This window comes from Natator depressus, chromosome 25 (assembly GCF_965152275.1).
Source record: "Natator depressus isolate rNatDep1 chromosome 25, rNatDep2.hap1, whole genome shotgun sequence".
NCBI classification, from domain to species: Eukaryota; Metazoa; Chordata; order Testudines; family Cheloniidae; genus Natator; species Natator depressus.
The window spans coordinates 7,078,153-7,096,790 of NC_134258.1; the positions used below are offsets into that span (position 1 = coordinate 7,078,153).

General features: G+C 54.9%; 1 protein-coding gene across 1 annotated transcript in view; it reads left to right on the forward strand.

Moving 5' to 3' along the window:
- Positions 1 to 18,638, forward strand: part of MYO1F (myosin IF) — a 46,277-nt gene that overhangs the window by 16,803 nt on the left and 10,836 nt on the right. The window contains exons 3-17 of the mRNA XM_074939412.1: positions 4,351 to 4,440; positions 5,391 to 5,485; positions 7,762 to 7,849; positions 8,499 to 8,588; positions 9,456 to 9,587; positions 10,048 to 10,182; positions 11,895 to 12,027; positions 12,576 to 12,772; positions 13,714 to 13,794; positions 14,484 to 14,570; positions 15,092 to 15,178; positions 15,570 to 15,737; positions 16,684 to 16,769; positions 17,506 to 17,587; positions 17,676 to 17,782. Coding sequence (XP_074795513.1) covers positions 4,351 to 4,440; positions 5,391 to 5,485; positions 7,762 to 7,849; positions 8,499 to 8,588; positions 9,456 to 9,587; positions 10,048 to 10,182; positions 11,895 to 12,027; positions 12,576 to 12,772; positions 13,714 to 13,794; positions 14,484 to 14,570; positions 15,092 to 15,178; positions 15,570 to 15,737; positions 16,684 to 16,769; positions 17,506 to 17,587; positions 17,676 to 17,782 — 1,658 coding nt within the window. The remainder of the gene's footprint in view (positions 1 to 4,350; positions 4,441 to 5,390; positions 5,486 to 7,761; positions 7,850 to 8,498; positions 8,589 to 9,455; positions 9,588 to 10,047; positions 10,183 to 11,894; positions 12,028 to 12,575; positions 12,773 to 13,713; positions 13,795 to 14,483; positions 14,571 to 15,091; positions 15,179 to 15,569; positions 15,738 to 16,683; positions 16,770 to 17,505; positions 17,588 to 17,675; positions 17,783 to 18,638) is intronic.

Here is an 18,638-nt window from a genome sequence, read left to right on the forward strand (position 1 = left end):
CCCTCTATGCAGCTCGGCCAATGCAATTTTAGCAAGCTTCCCCTGCAACACCCCCTGCCTTTCCAGTCCTGGCCTGCCCCACATCTCTGCCCATGCACTCCAGCCTTGTCCTTTGGCACCTGTTAGTTATGGTCCTTTGGCACCTGTTATACCAGGGTTCAAAAAAGAACTAGATAAGTTCACGGAGGATAGGTCCATCAATGGCTATTAGCCAGGATGGGCAGGGATGGTGTCCATGGCCTCTGTTTGCCAGAAGCAGGGAACGGGTGACAGAGGATGGATCACTTGATGATTCCCTGTTCTGTTCATTCCCTCTGGGGCACCTGGCATTGGCCACTGTTGGAAGACAGGAGACTGGGCTAGACAACCAGCATGGCCGTTCGTATATTCTTATTCACACAATGCACAGTCAACCTGAGGAACTCTTTGCCAGAGGAAGTTGTGAAGGCCAAGACCCCCTGCTATCCCAGCCCTGATGTCCCACTGCACCTCACGCTGCCCTGCCTCACCTCCATCCCTAGCCCAGCTGGTCTCTGAGGACCATACGCAGCCAGGTGCTCGCTGGCAGCCCAGCTGCTGCTCAGGGTTCTAGTTCTGTCACTGCGATATTGCTTAGCCTCCTGCATTGGGATCTCAGTCTCATGCACTTCCCTGGCGCTCGTCCACATGGGGCACTGCACCAGGGAAGGGCGAAGGTTTCTGTGGAGGGCTGAGTTGCCTGAAGCGACCCTCCTGCTCGAGTCTCTGACGGCCGCCTGGCCGGGGATGTTGATCCTGCCTATATCGGGGCAGTGGTGTTAAGGAGCTCGCTGCGAGGCCAGTCAGAGGAGACAGTCAGCACAACCCTGCAGGGTCGCTCTTTGCTTGGCTGGTTCCTTGCTCACCAGTCTGAGAACATAAACTCCCCCTGACCTTCTATTTGATTATCATGGGGTTTGACCCACAGAAGCATGAGACTGAGCCTGGCCCTGTGCCCAGACAAGGGCCTGCACCGTCCCAATGGCCATCCAGAGCGCGCCTTTTGCTCCCACGTCCCATCCCTACTAGGAGGCGCCCAGCTGGCAGCAGGGAAATCTTTCTAGGTCTGGCCGAGCACTGAATTCCCTGGCTATCAGGCTGGGAACAATGTTCCCCCGCAGGGGAGCTGGGAGCAGTGAGCTACAGCAGGTCTCAGGGAAGAGGAGCACATCAGAGACAGAGTTCACTGCGCTCAAGTGGGCTGCGGTTTCCACCGAAGGCAAGGCTGTGTCCTTACAAGGCTGTGCTCTGCGACAGCTCAGAGCGGGTGCTCCTCCTGCCTGTGACAACAGCCCGGAAAGGCTGGAGCTGCTCATTTGTTTGGTCTGTTTGGTTTTTTTTAGAAAAGAAGAAAACCCCAGAAACCTACTTCTTCCGTTTTTTGGGGTTTTTTTTTTCCTGCTGCTCTGTAAGGGCCCAGTGTCCAGCCATGAGTCAGTCCAGAGCACTTCTGCATTCCCCAGGAAACACCAGCCCCGCCTCCTCCTCTTACATCACCCTTTCCCATTCTGTAAGAGACACGCTATTCCCCACTGTCACTCCCTCTCCTGAGGGACAAGCCACACCTGGCCTCTTGAACCAAGTGGGCATGAAGGGGACAGGTCCTGCTTTAAACGTCTGCTGCAGGGAGTGAGGCTTCTCCTAGCTCTGTATGACCCCACACGCTGTCCCGCCGTAGCACCCACCCTCCTCTCCCGGAGCCCTCCATTGCAACGGTCCCCCCTGCTCTCCCCAGCCCTGCTGTTCCCATAGCCCCTCCCGCTCTCCACCTCGTATCTCTCCACCTTTGGGGTCTCCTGTGCATGTGCCTTCATCTTTGGTCCACCTTGGGTAGATACCATGGGGCAGGTCTATAGGAGGGAGGCAGCCCAAGTACATGCAGAAGGTGCAGCTGTAGGAGTCAGGACATGGGGGTTCTATTCCCCAGCCCCACCCCGGCTCACTAAGCAAGCCGTGAGGTGTCTCCGTGCCTCAGTTTCCCCATCTGTAGCAGGGCGGTAATTGTACCCCCTTTATAAAGGGCTTTGAGACCTACGAAGTGCTGAGTGTCGGTCATAATAACTGGGCGAAGTGCACACAGGGTGTCGTAAATGTCATTCGTTAGACCCAGATCTTCAGCCAGCGTGAATCCGCGTATCTCTACCGATTTCAGCGCTTTTTATAGGGGTTTTGTGCAGACAGGTTTGCTGTACGTGGGGCTGACGAGGAAGGAAGGAACTCGGGCGACCAGATGGGCTGCAGAACACAGAGCTGTCATCGCCGACAGGGGCAAGCGTCGCCGAGGTGGCCGGAAGTAGTGGTAACGTGTGATGAGCAGCAGAGTGCTCCATCCCGACTGTGCTGCGCACGAACCCTCCCCTGAGGACCCGGGCCAAGCCACAGTGACTGGGGACCCCGGAGGGTGCTACTGGCAAGAGTGCTGTGGCCAGTTAACCTCCAGGCTGGAACGACGATGCTCTGCTCCTTGTGCAGAGCCGGGCCTCCTGCCCCCTTCATGTGGCACGGCTGTTCCGCCACATCAAAGCAGTGCTGGGGGCCGCCCTTCCAAAACAGGCTGCGATTTTCACCACTTGTTTCGCTTGCGACATACTCGCTGGGGAGGCCACAACTCAGAGGTGGTGGGTGCCTACAAACGGGGTCATCACCTGGATCTGATTGTGCAGGGCGGCCCCCGTTTTCATGGGCCTGTCCTGGGCGCTCGTCCAGCCCGAGGCTGCAGAAAGCTCCTGTTGAGCTTGGGTAGGAGGCGAAAACTCTGCAAGTGCATCATGAGGAGAGGTCTTGAGAAGAGAAGAGCCACCTTACACTGGACCAGACCCTTGGCCCGTCTTCGTCCAGTGCCCAACCTCCTGCTGCATAGGAGATGACCACTGGTCCGTCTAGTGCAGTGTCCTTTTTCCAATACAGGCTCAAACCCACAGTCTACCTCGTCCGGCCTTCTGCATATTCTGTGGTGGCAACGCAGCCTCGCCACGGGGTGATGTCATGTGAGCAGAGCCCATTTCAAGACCGCCACAATAACGCTTTGTTATTCCGCAGGACAAGGCTTTGGAGGGAGACCACCCGCCAGGTGCTGCTGGGCAAGGGCGGGCTTCGGGAAACCTCCTGGCCACAAGGGGCAGAGTTTTCACTCGTGCTCCATATCGGCAGCCACAGCTGGGGCCCGATTTCCAAAAGCGCACCGCTCCCCCTTCGGCACCGGCCCTAAGTGGGCAGATTTTCGAAAGAGCTCAGAAGTCCGGCGAAAACCCAGGCCCTTCTCGAGGTGCCTAAAAGGGAGCCGAACGCCTGAAATGTGGCTCTTGGGTGGCACCTGAAATGTGGCTCTTGGGTGGCACTGCCTTTTGAACTGGTCCCAAAGAACAAACTCCTCCAACATTGCCCCTGGCGGAAATCCAGTGCCTCCTTCCTGCAGTCCCTTGTCAGAAGTTGCCAGGAGGGACAGGGGCTGTGCCATTAGCCCTCTGTAGGGTGACCAGGTGTCCCAATTTTATCGGGACAGTCCCGATATTTGGGGCTTTGTGTTGTATAGGCCCCTATTACCCCCCCCCCATCCCGATTTTTTCACACTTGCTATCTGGTCACCCTAGCCCGCTGCAGCCCAGCTCTTCCCTTACCATGAGCAGGGAAGGCACACCATGTGTTTTACTTACAGCCAGGTGGTGCTGGAACTAGGGCTGCTGGCTTGAAGTAGTAATAACAAACACCAACTACATGATTCCCATGGTTTCCCTCCTCAGCACCCCGGTATAAAAATTGTTCCAGCACCCCTGCTTGCTGCTACCCCTTAATTCTCCTGCTGATCAAGGTGCAGCATCATGGCCCCTTCCCCTGGGATGGCAATCTGTGTGACCAGTCCATGGCCCCGGGGTTAGAAGGAGCCAGAGAAGCCCAGAACTGTCCATCTGCCATCACTCTCCTTGGGCCTTAACTGAGCCATGGGGAGATTTTTTGCAGTGAGCCCCCCAATAAGCTGCCAAGTTCCAGGGGTGTGGGAACAATGTGTACAGTGGGGGTGCTGAGAGCCATGGAACCAAACTGTAAACCCTGGATTTAATGGAAACCACTTCAAGTCCGGGGGTGCTGCAGCACCCCTAGTTCCAGCACCTCTGCCAAGTTCTGTTCCAGATCCCAAATCCCCCCAGGTGGGGGTGGGGGAGCTGGTCTGGACCCATATCTTGTATCAAAGTCCTCACCATACTCCTGAAGTTACCGTGGTCCTTTTGGGTCTTGTTGGCTTTGGGTACCATGGCATGTCTGGTGCGCAGGGCTGGGTGGGAAGGGGGAAGGAGAAACACGAGGGAAGCTGATGGACCTTAACAAAGAGCTCAGACCTACATTGGCTCAGTTCTTATCTCAGTCAATCCCTTCAAGCAGATGCCTTACTTCACGGACCGGGAGGTTGAGCTCTACCAAGGAGCGGTGAGGAGGCCGGCTGGTCTTGGGGGTTAGAACTGCGGCGGGGCTGTTTGACATGACCCCTTGTTCGGGCTACTCTGTCTTGTACCTTTGGATAACGTGCAAGGCGTGGACACATTTCTAACAGATTGTATAAACGGGCCCCAGGCTAGGCTAGGGCCTCGGACTGGGAGTCAGGAGGCCCGGCTCTGGTCCCAGCTCACTCTGTGATCTGCTGGGTGACCGTGGGCAGCTCCCTGGGTGTCTTTCTCCTCTCCAGCTCTAGGGCCTATAGGGGTTACTGCAGTATATATTTCCAAACAAAACCTGTGTTCAGGTTGAAAGTACATGTCAGCAACTTAGGGTAAAAAAATATTACTGAGCAGTGGAAGTTATTCCAAAAAACAGCTTTATAAGCCCAGGAACTTCAGAGTTAAGGTTACACTTAAAAGAAACCCAAAGGTATTAAGATATGGAAATTCACAGCTAAGGCCCCCCAAAAACCTTAATTCTGCCCTGAAGGGGGGGAAAGATTTAAAACCTCTAATGTGTCTTTAAAAATCAGTTTAATCTAACCTGGAGTCGCAAGCATTACCATGCCACTGTCATACTCAGTGGTTCTCAACCTGCGACCCGCGGGCTGCTTGCGGCCCAATCAGGTACGCACAGCGGCAGCCCATCTGACATCCTCAGGGCCATACGGGTCGTATATATTTTGTGTGGATGCAGCCCGCATAACACACACAGTGCTGCATACGAGGCCCACAATGGTCAATAGGTTGACAGCCGCTGGTCAGACTTGTGTAGTTACCACATGGCATTGCTGTAGGGCAGAGTTAAGGTTGTTCGAGTGCCTCACTGGAGAAGGGAAGTGGAGGGAAAGCGCTGGTCACCGAGAGGGTTCTGGTTTGTGCGTTAGACTCTGAGTTGTAGTCAGTAACCACTGTTCTCGTCGTCTGTTTGTTGGCCTCTAGGCTCAGTATGAAAATCCGCCCCACATCTACGCTCTGACCGACAACATGTACCGGAATATGCTGATCGATGGAGAGAACCAGTGCGTCATTATCAGGTAGCAAGAACGCCGACTCCCAAATCAGAGAGACTTGGGTGGAGGACGTGGGGGTCGATCTCCGTTGTCGAGCAGGGTCAGGTCTGTTTCCCAAGGCCAGTACTGACCCAATACCCCACTGCGGCGCTATGGGGAGCGGTGCCGTCTTCGGGAGAAGAAGTAAACCAGAAGTGTGGGGCTAAAGTCCTGCCCTCTTGGGGTCATTAGAGATTCCACGACACTTTTCATATGGCCAGGGTTGTTAGTGCTGGTGTCTTGGCTGAATTCCAGTCCCGCCTCCCTAAATTCCTCTTCCAGTTTTGACTGGGTACAGCATTCTTCACTTCCTCTCCTACGTTGCTATGCTCCGGGAAGCCGCGGGTAGGCTGCCTTGCAAAGGCAGCTGCCCTGCAGTGGCGGGGTGCAGCGAGCCCCGTGGATGTGTGTAATCTGCAAAGTGCTCGGGGATGGAAAGCCCCATCGCAGTGTGAGGTTGTTCATCAGTGTTGTCATCAAAGGAACTGGCAGACGTCCTGGACTCTGCATTCCTAGCAGGGAGCACATTGGTACGGTGTCCAACGAAACGCTGGGCTAGGAGAGGGTTCCACAAACCCACTAAGAATGAGCTTGCACCAGCCCTCTCTCTCAGGCATACTCAAAATCAGTCCTCCCTTTCCCTGGACCGCTCCATGTAATGAGTAGTCTGTGTACTGCCGTCACCGGTCATCACCACTAGGCTTTTATATGTTATAGTTCCCATCCACTTTAAAGAGAACAAGCTTCCGGACCAGCCCAAGGGGAAAGTTAGAGCAGTATAAGCGAAGGTGTGAATTTAAACTGCTAGAGGTATACCTGTGTGTGTGGACGCTGGTATAGCTAACGCGGTTTTAACTAGACTATATAGTGGTATAACTAGCTAACCTTTCCCATGTAGACAAGCCCTAATGTATTTCCTCTCTCACATGATCCACCGCACTGCCACTTTGCATGCTTCATTATGAAGCAAGATCATGGCTCGCCGCCGTTGTGCCAGGAGCTGTACGTACACCTAGTAAAAGACAGTTCCTGCCCTCAAAGGCTTTCAGTCTAAGCAGACAAGTCAGCCAAAGGTTGAGAGGGGAAACTGAGGCACAACGAAGGGCCACGACTTGCACAAGGTCATCCCGCAGGTCTGTGGCAGAGCCGGGAATAGAGCCCAGGTTTACTGAATCTGAGTGCCGCATTCAGTCCCCTGGACCACATTGCTAAAAGCGAATATGCCTGGCTGGGATGCAAGAGGACGGCAGCTCAGCACAGGAAATGACCTTGACGCAAGTCATGTGTCTGTTTGAATATTGCAAAGAAGCTGTCCGGATGTGGGGCAAGTCCAGAGACTTCCCTTCCAGGTACAAGGCACCAGGACTAGTAACAGTTCAGGCATCGGCCTCAGCCAGGAGCCAGAGTGTCCGGTGCTTGGAATCTCGTCGCCACCCTGCTGCAATGCCGTCAAGCCAGGATTACATATCGCTGCACACCTCCGCTCCTCCTTCACTGCAATACCAGGCACAGGGACCAGGAAGAGCTATTTAACTCAAAACTGGACCAGCCTCCTGTACCCAGCAAGAGCGCCCCTTCCGCAGACACAGAGAGAATACAGAAGGGTCTCCGAGTTATAAAATTATTTATCATTTCTATTGCAATGCCCCAAGGGAGATCTGGCCCCCTATTGTGCTGGGCGCTGCACAGAAAGAACAAGAGACCGTCCCTATCCCATAGTGTTTACCTAAATAGACAAAGGAGGGTCAGAAAAACAGGCCCAAAAAGGGAAGTTCAGTCATCAATGGACGGTTGTCACTGTCTGCACCCCGTTCTAGGGTAGGAATGAATATTCTGTCTTTGGGCCAACGAGGTCCATGCCCAGGGGCCCCGGCCAACTGCGGGGGCCCGTAAAAATGGGCGCCCCCGCACATGGATCCACTCTACCCACCTGCCCAGTGCTCCTGCCAGGAAGCGGGGTCAGGGTGAGGGGGCTTGCCCTGCTCTGCCTGCCCGATGCTCCTGCCAGGGAGCAGGGGAAGCCCCCGTACCCTGCCCCCTGGCAGGAGCATGAGAGGGACGGGGGGAACTGCAGGTGGAAGGGGTGGGGAGGGGTCCCCCTTGCTGTGGCCCAGGGCCCCACAAAAGCATAATCTGCCTCTGAGACCCACAGCAGGCTTAGAGGTGATTGAAACCTCCAGCAGGGCAGTGGTTCTGTCTGGAAATGTAGGCACTGGGCAGGTTATTTCACTTCCCCCTGTTTTGTTTGAATGTTTCTGCAGTGGGGAAAGCGGGGCTGGAAAAACTGTGGCAGCCAAGTACATTATGGGCTACATTTCCAAAGTGTCCGGAGGTGGAGAGAAAGTGCAGGTACGGCTCCCTCTGCAGCCCGGGCTCTCTCTGACCCTCTCTCTACTCATCTGCTCTTCATTCTTGCTCTCCATTTCCCCCACCTTGCTCCATCCCGTCCTTCCCTCCCACCCGCTTTCCTAGGTTTGAATCGTCTTTCTCTCTGCCAGAGGGCAGCTCCTCCTTCCCCGTCTTCTGCAGCTCCTCAGCTCTCCCCGCCGGCTGAGATCACATTAGGTTAGCCCGGGAAAGGTGATGACATGCCAGGCAGCAGACCATGCTTTCTCTTCAAACCCCGCCCTCCATGCTCAGAGCTGGCAATGCCTGCCCTGCTCTAATCCAGGACTTGGCCCTTCCAAACCAACCACTCCCAACAAAGATCCGGCAGCTCTCCCCCACACACACACCAAGAAGGAGCTGGCAGTGCCCGCCTTGTGCCAGCCTACCATCGAGCAATGCCCTTCCATCCTACTAACCCAGAGCTGGAAATAGCAAACCTGCTCCAAGCCAAGAGCTACCAATAATCCCCTGCACCTAAACAGTGAAGTGCAACGTTGCCAGCTTGCTGGCAGCCCTTTGCCATTGCACCTCACCAAGCTGTGACTAGTCCCCCATGAGCCAACGGACCTGCCCCGTCTCTGACTTGCCCAGTCTCTGCTCTAATCCTCAGCATGTGAAAGACATCATCCTGCAGTCCAACCCTCTGCTGGAAGCCTTTGGGAACGCCAAAACTGTCAGGAACAACAACTCCAGCCGATTTGTAAGTCTCCAGGGCCAGATTTCACTGCTAGTCGGTCCCGGGGAGGGGTGTGCGGATAGGGAGATGTGATAGTTCCATGGGAGGCACTGGTATCTGGCTCATTTCTGCAGCCTACCCATCCCCTGGGGAAGTCTGATAGGAACAGAGCTGGCCTGAAGCACAAGCAAAGCTAGTGGCTACTCGGGGCACTTCTCCTTCAGGCTGTGTGTGCAATCTCTGAATCCCACAGACTGGCTTATATCCCTCTCCAGCACTGGGACTCACCATCAGAGCCCCATACTCCCACCAGCAACTCATGGCTCAGTTTCCCCATTCCAGCAGCACGGGCTCTTGCTCGGGTTGCTGCCAGTGGGAAGGCTGGCTCTGTGGGCGGTGCAGCCTGGAAAGGGATCGGGGCAGTGTTTGTAGGAAGGACCTAAATAGGCATTGCCATTGTGGATGGTCAGCGCCTCTCAGGGTTGGGCCCCAGATGAGGGGAAGGAAAGATAACCCTTCAGGGGACAGGAAGAAAGTCAGAGATGAGAAGACCCAAAAAGAAAGACCCTGCCCCGAGTCCTGTCTATTGGTATTATTTGTTTTACAGTAGCACCTAGAAGCCCCGATCAGGAGTCAAAAGCTTGGCGTACTAGGTGCTGTACATACATGTAATCAAAGACAGGCCCTGCCCCAGAAAGCTGCCAGTGACAAGAGACAGCAGGTGTGGGGAAGAGAAACATGCTGAGGCCTGAAGGCAGAGGGTCTTGGGAGGAGGTGGGAGAGACTTCCATAGATGGGGGGGGTCCCTGAAACAAGATGGCCCGGCCTCTGGCTGATGCCCAGAGAACCGCAGCCCTGCAGCCTCACGGCTGAAATGTCTTCCCTCGGCAGGGGAAATACTTTGAAATCCAGTTCAGCCGGGGCGGTGAGCCGGATGGAGGGAAGATCTCCAATTTCCTGCTGGAGAAATCCAGGGTGGTGAACCAGAATGAGAGCGAGAGGAACTTCCACATCTACTACCAGGTACCCTGACAAACCAGGGCACTCGGGGGATCTGGTGCTGCATGGCGGTCAAGTGTGCGTGTGAACAGGAGTGTGAACATGGCTGAGTGTGAATGTGCACATCAGCACGTGGGTGCCAGACTGCCTACGAATGTGCGAGCGTGGGTGTGTGCGAGTAAGTGAACGTGCATATGCGTTCATGTGGGCATCGTAGTGTGCCTGAGTGTGCAAATGGACACGGCTGTGTATTGGCATCCGTGCATGGAAATGAGCGAGCGTGCCCCTATGCATTTATGCTGTAATGTCTGTAGCAGGATTCTGCCCTAGAGCCGCTGACAGGCCTGAGTTTCTGGCTGAGCCGGAGATGGCCCTCCAGGTGGGGACAGCCGGCCCCAAGCGGCAGAGCAGGGGATCCCTGAGGGCTGGTTCATTTCCATGAGCTGACCCCAGCCCTGCTTCTGCACCTCTCCTTTACCGGCAGCTCATTGAAGGGGCCTCCCAAGAGCAGCAGCAGAACCTGGGGATCATGACCCCCGATTATTACTACTACCTGAACCAGTCCGAAACCTACAAGGTGGACGGCACCGACGACCAGAGCGACTTCCACGAGACCATGGTGAGTGGCCCGGGGGGACGGGAGGGTGCTCACAGTGGGGCATGTTAGAATGTGTCTTTGTACATTTTGGACTGATCTGACCTAACCCAGCTTGTGGATGAAAACAGGATTGACCCCCCCAGGAAGGCAGCTCTTTGGGCCCCATCTTCTCCCACTCCTGAGGCCCTCCAGCCCCGTATTCCAGAGGGACTGGCTGGAGCTGAAAGAAAGGGCTGGACATCCAGGTGGGGACAGTGGCAACCTGCCTGCAGCCACATGCCAGATAACAGCTCATCAACAGGACAGGCTGGCGGAGCTGGCCCTCCTGCACTGTGCTGGGCATGTGCCGAGAGCCCATGGCCATACACAGCCAGGCTGGGCTCCCCGCACGCCGTCTGAGAGGGGGACACTTGGAGATGGGTGGGGATTGGGCTCTGAACCAGGGGTGCCACCATCTTGTATTATTTCCCCAGCATTCGCATGGCAACCAAAAGCATCCCTTAGGGGCAAAGCTGCCAAGGGCCTCCAAGGTCCACTCAGCCACATCTGTAGGAACCCAAGATGGGAAGGGACCTCCTGGGTCACTGGTCCAGTCCTCTGCTGTCGCGGGCCACCCTGTCCCATTTATAAATGTACCAAGCTCCCTCTTAACACCAGCTCGGTTTCCTGTCTGAGGCAGGTACCCTGGATCCCAGGCTGCTTTCTACACCTGCTTGGTCCCGCCTGCTCTGCGTGTGCAGGAATGAGCCCCTGGCACGTTTTGTCAGAGGCGAGTCCTCTGCCAACGTCAACCAGCCACTACTGTGCAGGGCGCTACCTGCCACCTCGTCGCTCTCTTCCCACCCCAGAGGTGGCTGCTTTTCAGTAGTGCTGTCTGCGTGGTGGTAGATTGATACAGCAGGGCTGTTCGTGTCCGGGTTTCACTGTGTCCCGGGAGCGGATGCTGCTTTCTTCTCGGGCAACATTTCTGAACATGCGGAAACGCCTAAACCCCTTGGGAGTCCGGCAGGACACCCCAACTGTTTTCGCTGTCAAAAAACCACATTCTCTTTTTTTTGGGCTGAATATTCCATTTCCAAAATGTCCACGGCAGGTTTATTTTTGCTGGTGTTTTTTATTTTCCAAATCTTCCCAAGATAAGTTTACAGCCATAACACCAGGGACTCATAGAATATCAGGGTCGGAAGGGAGCTCAGGAGGCCCTCTAATCCCACCCCCTGCTCAAAGCAGGACCAACACGAACTAAATCATCCCAGCCAGGGCTCTGTCAAGCCTGACCTTAAAAACTTCTAAGGAAGGAGATTCCACCACCTCCCTTGGTAACCCATTCCAGTGCTTCACCACCCTCCTAGTGAAAAAGTTTTCCTAATATCCAACCTAACCCTCCCCCACTGCAACTTGAGACCATTACTCCTCATTCTGTCATCTGCTACCCCTGAGAACAGTCTAGATCTATCCTCTTTGGAACCCCCTTTCAGGTAGTTGAAAGCAGCTATCAAATCCCCCCTCATTCTTCTCTTCTGCAGACAAAACAATCCCAGTTCCCTCAGTCTCTCCTCATAAGTCACGTGCCCCAGCCCCCTAATCATTTTTGTTGCCCTCCACTGGATTCTCTCCAATTTTTCCACAGCCTTCTTGTAGTGTGGGGCCCATCATCTAGTCCAACCCCCTGCTCAAAGCAGGACCAATCCCCAACTAAATCAGGCTGATGGGATGTTTTCTCTGCCCCCTAGAATGCCATGCAGGTGATAGGCATCGCCAGGGAGGACCAGCAGCTGGTGCTACAGATCGTGGCTGGAATCCTGCACTTGGGCAACATCAGCTTCCGAGAACAGGGCAACTATGCCCAGGTGGAGAACCCTGACCGTGAGTCCGGCAGCCTGAATCCGTCCCCCCCCCCCGGGAAAGGGCCAGTAGAGAAGACTAGGAGGCAGCTGAATGGGCAGATTTCCATCCAGTGTCAGGGCAGATAAGCAGCTTACAATATCCAGGCGGGATTTAAAGATGGACAGAGAACCGGAATGCCTCAAGCTAGCCTTTTCAGTTTGTGAGATCATGTGGAGATGCTTTTAATAATGCTTTGAACTTGTATGCAAACTCCTTACCCAGCAGGTCTCAAAGCACAATACAGACATGGCTGAGCATCACTGTCCCCATTTTAGAGATGGGGCAATTGAGGCACAGAGAGAGGAAGTGAATTGGATCGTGGTGACTCAGCAAGACATTGGTAGAGCCAGGAATAGGACCCAGGAGTCCTGGCACACGGGACCTCTGCTCTAACCACTAGACTACAGCCACCCCTTGTCCATGAGGGTGTGGCTAAGCTGGGGAACAACAACTAACGGCAGAGGGAGGGAGTTGTATGGGCTGGTGGGGTGTCTAGAGACACCCTGACTTTTACTCCCTGTGCGCAGTGCTCGCCTTCCCCGCCTACCTGCTGGGGATTGATAAGGACAGGCTCAATGACAAGGTCACCAGCAGGAAGATGGACAGCAAATGGGGCGGCCGGTCGGAGTCTATCAATGTGACCCTCAACGTGGAGCAGGCGTCCTACACCCGCGACGCCCTGGCCAAGGGGCTCTACCTGCGGGTCTTTGACTTTCTCGTGGAGGTGAGGGTCGTGCCCCAAGCTCCTGGGTTAACCAGAGCCTGTGGGTCCCTGGCTTTGTGTGAAATCTCTTCTGTGGCTGTTCCCAAGTCCTGGCTAGGAATCTGGGGGAGATCAGCCCCAGGATGGGATGCCCCTTGGAAACTGAGTCCCATCTACCCAGGGGTGGTTTCAGGCTTCCCATCTCACCAGCTGTGGGTCCAGCAGCAGCTGCCTGAAGAGGACCATGGCCGGGGTTCCCCTCAGCCTCCCTGCCCCCAAACTGCCCCAACACTTGAGGGGAAGGCAGAGGATATGATGGTCCTATCTCTCCCCCTTCAACCTGTCTCTTAAGCAGCAGCTACTCCACCTCCTCATCAAGAAGCAGCTGCTGGCCCCTCCCTTACAGAAGTTGTCAAACCGTGTCTGAGTATGGGGCAGGGCTTCTGGCTGGCACTCAGATACCAAGGAGGAGGGCGGGGTATGGGGATGGATGGATAGATAGATAGATAGAGGGGGTATATGTAGATAGATAGATATGAGGGGTATATGGGGATAGATAGATAGAGGGGTATATGGGGATGGATGGATAGATAGATCCATCCTCCAACACACTTGGGATTAGCAGCGGTGAATGGTGTGTTGAATTGTGACGGAGGGGACGTGTCTGACTTAGATTTCACGTTCTCCGCTGGGTACGATGTCCCTGGGGCCAAAGCAGCCGTTGTGACTGGCTTTCGTTTTAGGTGTGATGTGAGTAAGGGACAGGGTTTGGCTTTCACCAGGGTCCCTCTCCCTTCCCCCAGGGCCAGGGTCAGCCCATGCATGAGAGCCGCGAGGCCAAAAAGACGCACTGTAACGTGTCGGAGAACTAGACGTCCTGGTGATGAAGCTCTCCCTGCGCCTCTCCCGCTTCTCTCTCTTGCTCGCTCGCTCACTTCCTCTCTCCATTTCTTCCCCTGCAGTCCATTAACAGGGCCATGCAGAAGCCCAATGAGGAGTACAGTATCGGGGTGCTGGATATCTACGGCTTTGAAATATTCCAGGTACTTGTTACACTTGAAGGGAGGTGCCAGCTCCCCCGTCCCGTAGGGCATGATCACTCCATACAGAACAGCTGAGAGGGAAAGGCGGGGGTTCCCCTTGCAGCCTAGACTGCCAAGAGGGGTTCCCAGATGCAGAACCCAAAGGTACCTCCCTTCCAGAGTCACTGTTTCCTCACTAAGCCTTTTTTCCTCCCCCTCCACCTGCCCCCTCCCCCCCAGGCTCATTCTTGGCACACACCCCAAAATGCTGGGCTCTTCCTCGGGGCTCCACTGTTTTGGGGACTGATCTGTGTTTGCCTGTGAGTCAGCCCCGCCGCTGTATAACACCCAGTTCTGCACAGACCAGCCTGCCAGCTGCCCCTCCTGATGCCCGTCCTCCCCACTGACTGGCCCTGGAGTCAGTGGCCATCACCCTAGACCCCCATGCCAATGTCTCCCCTTGCAAGCCAGCTGGGGAGCCGATCGCCAGGCCTTGCAGAGCCACAGTGCCCCTGGGACCCACCAGCCAGGAGAGGGAGAGCCCCGAGATGGGGCTGGCTGTTCTCACGGGGAACCCCCTGCAGAATGCTGGTTATTCTCAACGCCCCATAGGGCCCGACAGGAGCGACCTGGGAGCGGCAGGGTGTGAGTGGGGGAGCCAACCCCCCAGCTGGGATCTCACTTTTTCTCTCTCCTTTATAATTCTGTAGAAAAACGGCTTTGAACAATTCTGCATTAACTTTGTGAATGAGAAGCTTCAGCAGATCTTTATAGAGTTGACCCTTAAAGCGGAGCAGGTACGGTACACAGTACACACCGGGGCAAAGCACTGTGGGGCGGGGGAGAGAGCAGAGACGGACCCATTAAGGCTGGAGGTTCTGAAATCAGGAGAATTTATGCAAACGAGGTAGAGCTCTGTTTGCATAATTGTGTGTATGCATTACCTCATTTGCATATGGTCTTTTCTTTTCCGTGATGGGCCCCCTGGCAGAGTCTAGGGAAACGGGGGCGGGCTGCAAGGTGCTCTGCACTTTTGCAAAGTAGGTGCTTCAGTACGGATATAGGAACTTCACCTGAGGCCCCCACTCCTGAAAATCTTGGCTCAAAAGTCCTGAATGCATCTGCAGTAAGCCCAAGGCCCAGAGACAATTTTGCGCCTGAGGGAATTACTCTATGTGCATAAAAGGAAGGCAGGTGGTTTGCTCCCCAGGAAGGAAACTGCCCCCTCCCCCATCAGCCTGTGCCCCAGCTGTGGGTTCCAAAGCTCCGTCCTTGCCTGGCACAGCTGGATCAGCTGGGCCTCTCTTGTCTGTTCTAGGAAGAGTATGTGCAGGAGGGGATCAAGTGGACCCCGATCCAGTATTTCAATAACAAAGTGGTGTGTGACCTGATAGAGAACAAGCTGGTAAGAGAGGGGAGTTCTGCTATCATTCCTGGTTGGGGCGGGGCGGGGGGTGGGGGTCTGTCCCTGAGGAAGGTGCTTAATCCACTGGGCGCTGAAGGGGGCTGAAACTCCTGTGCAGTGTTCAGCTGCAGAACGGCAGGTAAGGAGCCAGCGCTGGGGAGAGACTTTGTTCCTCACATGCTCTGCATAAGGGGTTAATTCACTTGACCTGAGTGGAGAATAACCCCGCTCAGCAGGTGGCTGGGCTGAAGCGGCCAAAGCCTGGCACGGGGATTGGCCCAGCGTTCAGGGGCAATCCTGGCAGCACCCAGGTTTGCAGGTCAGCGATGCAGCGAACACAGGGCCCCTCATCCACGTTCTTCCTTGCTTTTGTGTCTGCTCTTTCCCCCAGAATCCTCCTGGGATCATGAGCGTCCTCGATGATGTCTGTGCCACCATGCATGCGACGGGGGAAGGGGCGGACCAGACCCTCTTGCAGAAGCTGCAGGCGGCGGTGGGAACTCACGAGCACTTTAACAGCTGGAACTCGGGCTTCGTAATACACCACTATGCAGGCAAGGTATATTGCATGGACGCAGGGCCTAGCGACATTGCGCACGGGTGTACACACCAGCGTGCGGCATGGATACCTGTCCGCTCACGCCGCATGGACAGGCGCCTGCACGTAATCCGATGGGAGTACACGCACATCACGTGGACTCAGCTGCCCACTGCATGGATACTTGGGGATATGCAGCGAATGGCTAGGAAGGGTGGTCTGGTGGATAAGCTCTTAGCGGCTGACCTTCTGTTCAGTGTTTGTACAGCACCTAACACAGTGGGGTCCTGATCCGTGAGGGGGCTCCAAGGTGCTACGATAACACAAATAATAATAAATAGGGCACTGGGCTAGGGCTCAGGGCACCTGCTTTCAGTTTTGCCTCTGCCACAGGCCCCATGGGTGAATCCCTCAATCTACCCTGTACCTCTGTTCTCCAGCTGTAAAATGGGGATAACACCTCCCTAGCTCACAGGGGCGAGGTATGATGCGGGTATGATGGTACGAAGGACCAGGTAAGTGCCTAGAGAGAGCGAATGATGTGCACCTGTTGCATGGATAATGTCCAGCTATCCCATTGATTCCTGTGTATACATGTGGATATGCACCGTATGGACACATGCAGTTATTACTGCTCCGGATCCATAGACTGCATTTAGTCAGGCACCTCGGCAAAGCTGCAGTCACCTGGCATTAGAGGCATTTGTACCAGATGCCTGATTCCAAGAGTGACGCTCGTCCTGTCATAGGGAGTGCTCCCCACAGAGAGCCTGCAAACAGGCTATAGACCCAGCATGACCCGAGGGAATCGCTGGAGGGATAACGTGGAATAAATGCAAGAAATATGCGACCTGCTCATGGGAAGTTTGACGGCAAACGTGTATTTCTTCCAAAGTACGGGTCTTTGCGGCTCATGCAACCAGTCGATCTGGTCTGCAGAGGGCTGATTTCTGACTTTTCCTTCCAGGTCTCCTATGACGTGAATGGCTTTTGTGAACGGAACCGGGACGTGCTTTTCACCGACCTGATTGAGCTCATGCAGAGCAGCGAATAGTGAGTGCTGCACTGGCCACGTAGCCGGTCCCATCACAGGGGTCTTGTTAAAGTTACTGCCCTGAGTTCTGTCTACGTGCAGCCTCCGAAAGTGCCTGAGTGCAAACTGCTGAGATGAGCCGGAGAAACAAGCCCTGCTGCACTCAGTGAGCCCTGTCCCTGCAGGGAGGAGGACAGGACAGGGCTGTGACACCTCCCTACCCCCAGTGTGGAGCCTGGCCTTCCCAGTGGCTTTCTCTCCCCTCTGTCTCCCAAACAGCCCTTCCCCAGAGCTTAATTGAGATTAACCCTTTGTTGGCCTCGGACAAGTGGTGCCCTAGCCTGCTGGGTTATACACTGGCCTGTTGCATAGCAGCTCTCAGGGGTCAGGCAAGCGTCTCCCCTTCATGTGCAGCATTGCACCAGTCCATTAAGGGAGGGTGGGGCTCATCTTCCTGGGGTGCATCAGGTATTAGCTAGCGTAAGAAGCAGGACACTGGACTGGATGGACCACTGGTTTGATCTGATAGCGCAGCTCCTATCTCCCTGCTGCTGGTCAGCCCCCTTGGGAAAATTTGGGGTAAAATTCAGCCCTGGTGTAAAGAGGTGCGGCTCCCGTGAACTTCAACAGCAGCTGCACCTGCCTGATCCAGAGCTGAAATGAGTTCATTGAACTGGCCAGACCCTGCCGCGGGGAGCTCCGAAACTCGGTGGGTCCGTGATGGTTTCACGCTGGTGACTATTTTCTGCCTTCTAGTGCTTTCATCCGGATGCTTTTCCCAGAAAAACTAGACGCCGACAAGAAGGGCCGACCGACCACAGCCAGCTCCAAGATCAAGGTACGGCAGGAGGTTACGGGAGAGCTTCTCCCTTCCCTCGGGGAGCTGGTGAGACTGTTAACACTGTCGACGTCGGTCTTTCCAACAGAAACAGGCCAACGACCTGGTGAACACGCTCATGAAGTGCACGCCACACTACATCCGCTGCATCAAACCCAATGAGACCAAGAGACCCAAGGACTGGGAGGAAAGCAGGTGAGAGAGGCCTTCGCCGTTCGTTACTTGCATTACAAGTAGCGCCTAGAGGACCCGTTGTGCTTGGCGCTGCACATACACCTCGTGAGAGAGAGTCCCTGCCCCAGAGAGCTGATGGTCTAAACAAAGGGTGGGAGGGGAAACACCTTCTCCGAGGTCTCTGAGGAGCAAACCAGGAATGGCACCTAGGTCTCCTGAGTCAACACTAGTGCCTTCTGGGTCAGACTGCTCCTCACTGCGGGTGAGTGAGCAAGAAGCCAAAGATTAATTACTAGGCAGCTCCAGGAAAACCGTTTATCTGCACACAAAAAAACCCCAAAAACCCACTTTGATGGGTGTCAGGCAGTTCATCTGTTCAGGTGCTTTGGACAACCCCACGATCCTCATCTTTAGGGGCCTTAATTGCCTTTATAAACCTGGCCCCTATGAGCCAAAATTTAATTGAAAATGAGTCACTTTTGAAAATAGGTTTGCACTCCTAAGTCCCTGAAGCCCTTTTGAAAATTTCACATGAGGTTTTTTTTCTCTCTCTCGTTTCTGTGATTCCAGACAGGGTTAATACTAATAATAATAATTTTATACAGCGCTTGTCATCGGTAGATCTCAAAGCTTTTACAGAGGGGGAAACTGAGGCACAGAGCCCACAGCCACCCAGCAGGCCAGGCTCATGCAAACACTCACATATGCTCCTCCATACATGCGCACACTCACGCTCCTACACCTGCATGTACATGCCCACCCCCACGTTGCCAGCAAGACTCGGCAAAATCCAGGTGGCACCCCTCCAGTCCGAGAGTCCATCCGCAGGGCGCGTCGGTCACCTGCGCTGAGCGTCTCTCTTCCCCTCATCGCTTTT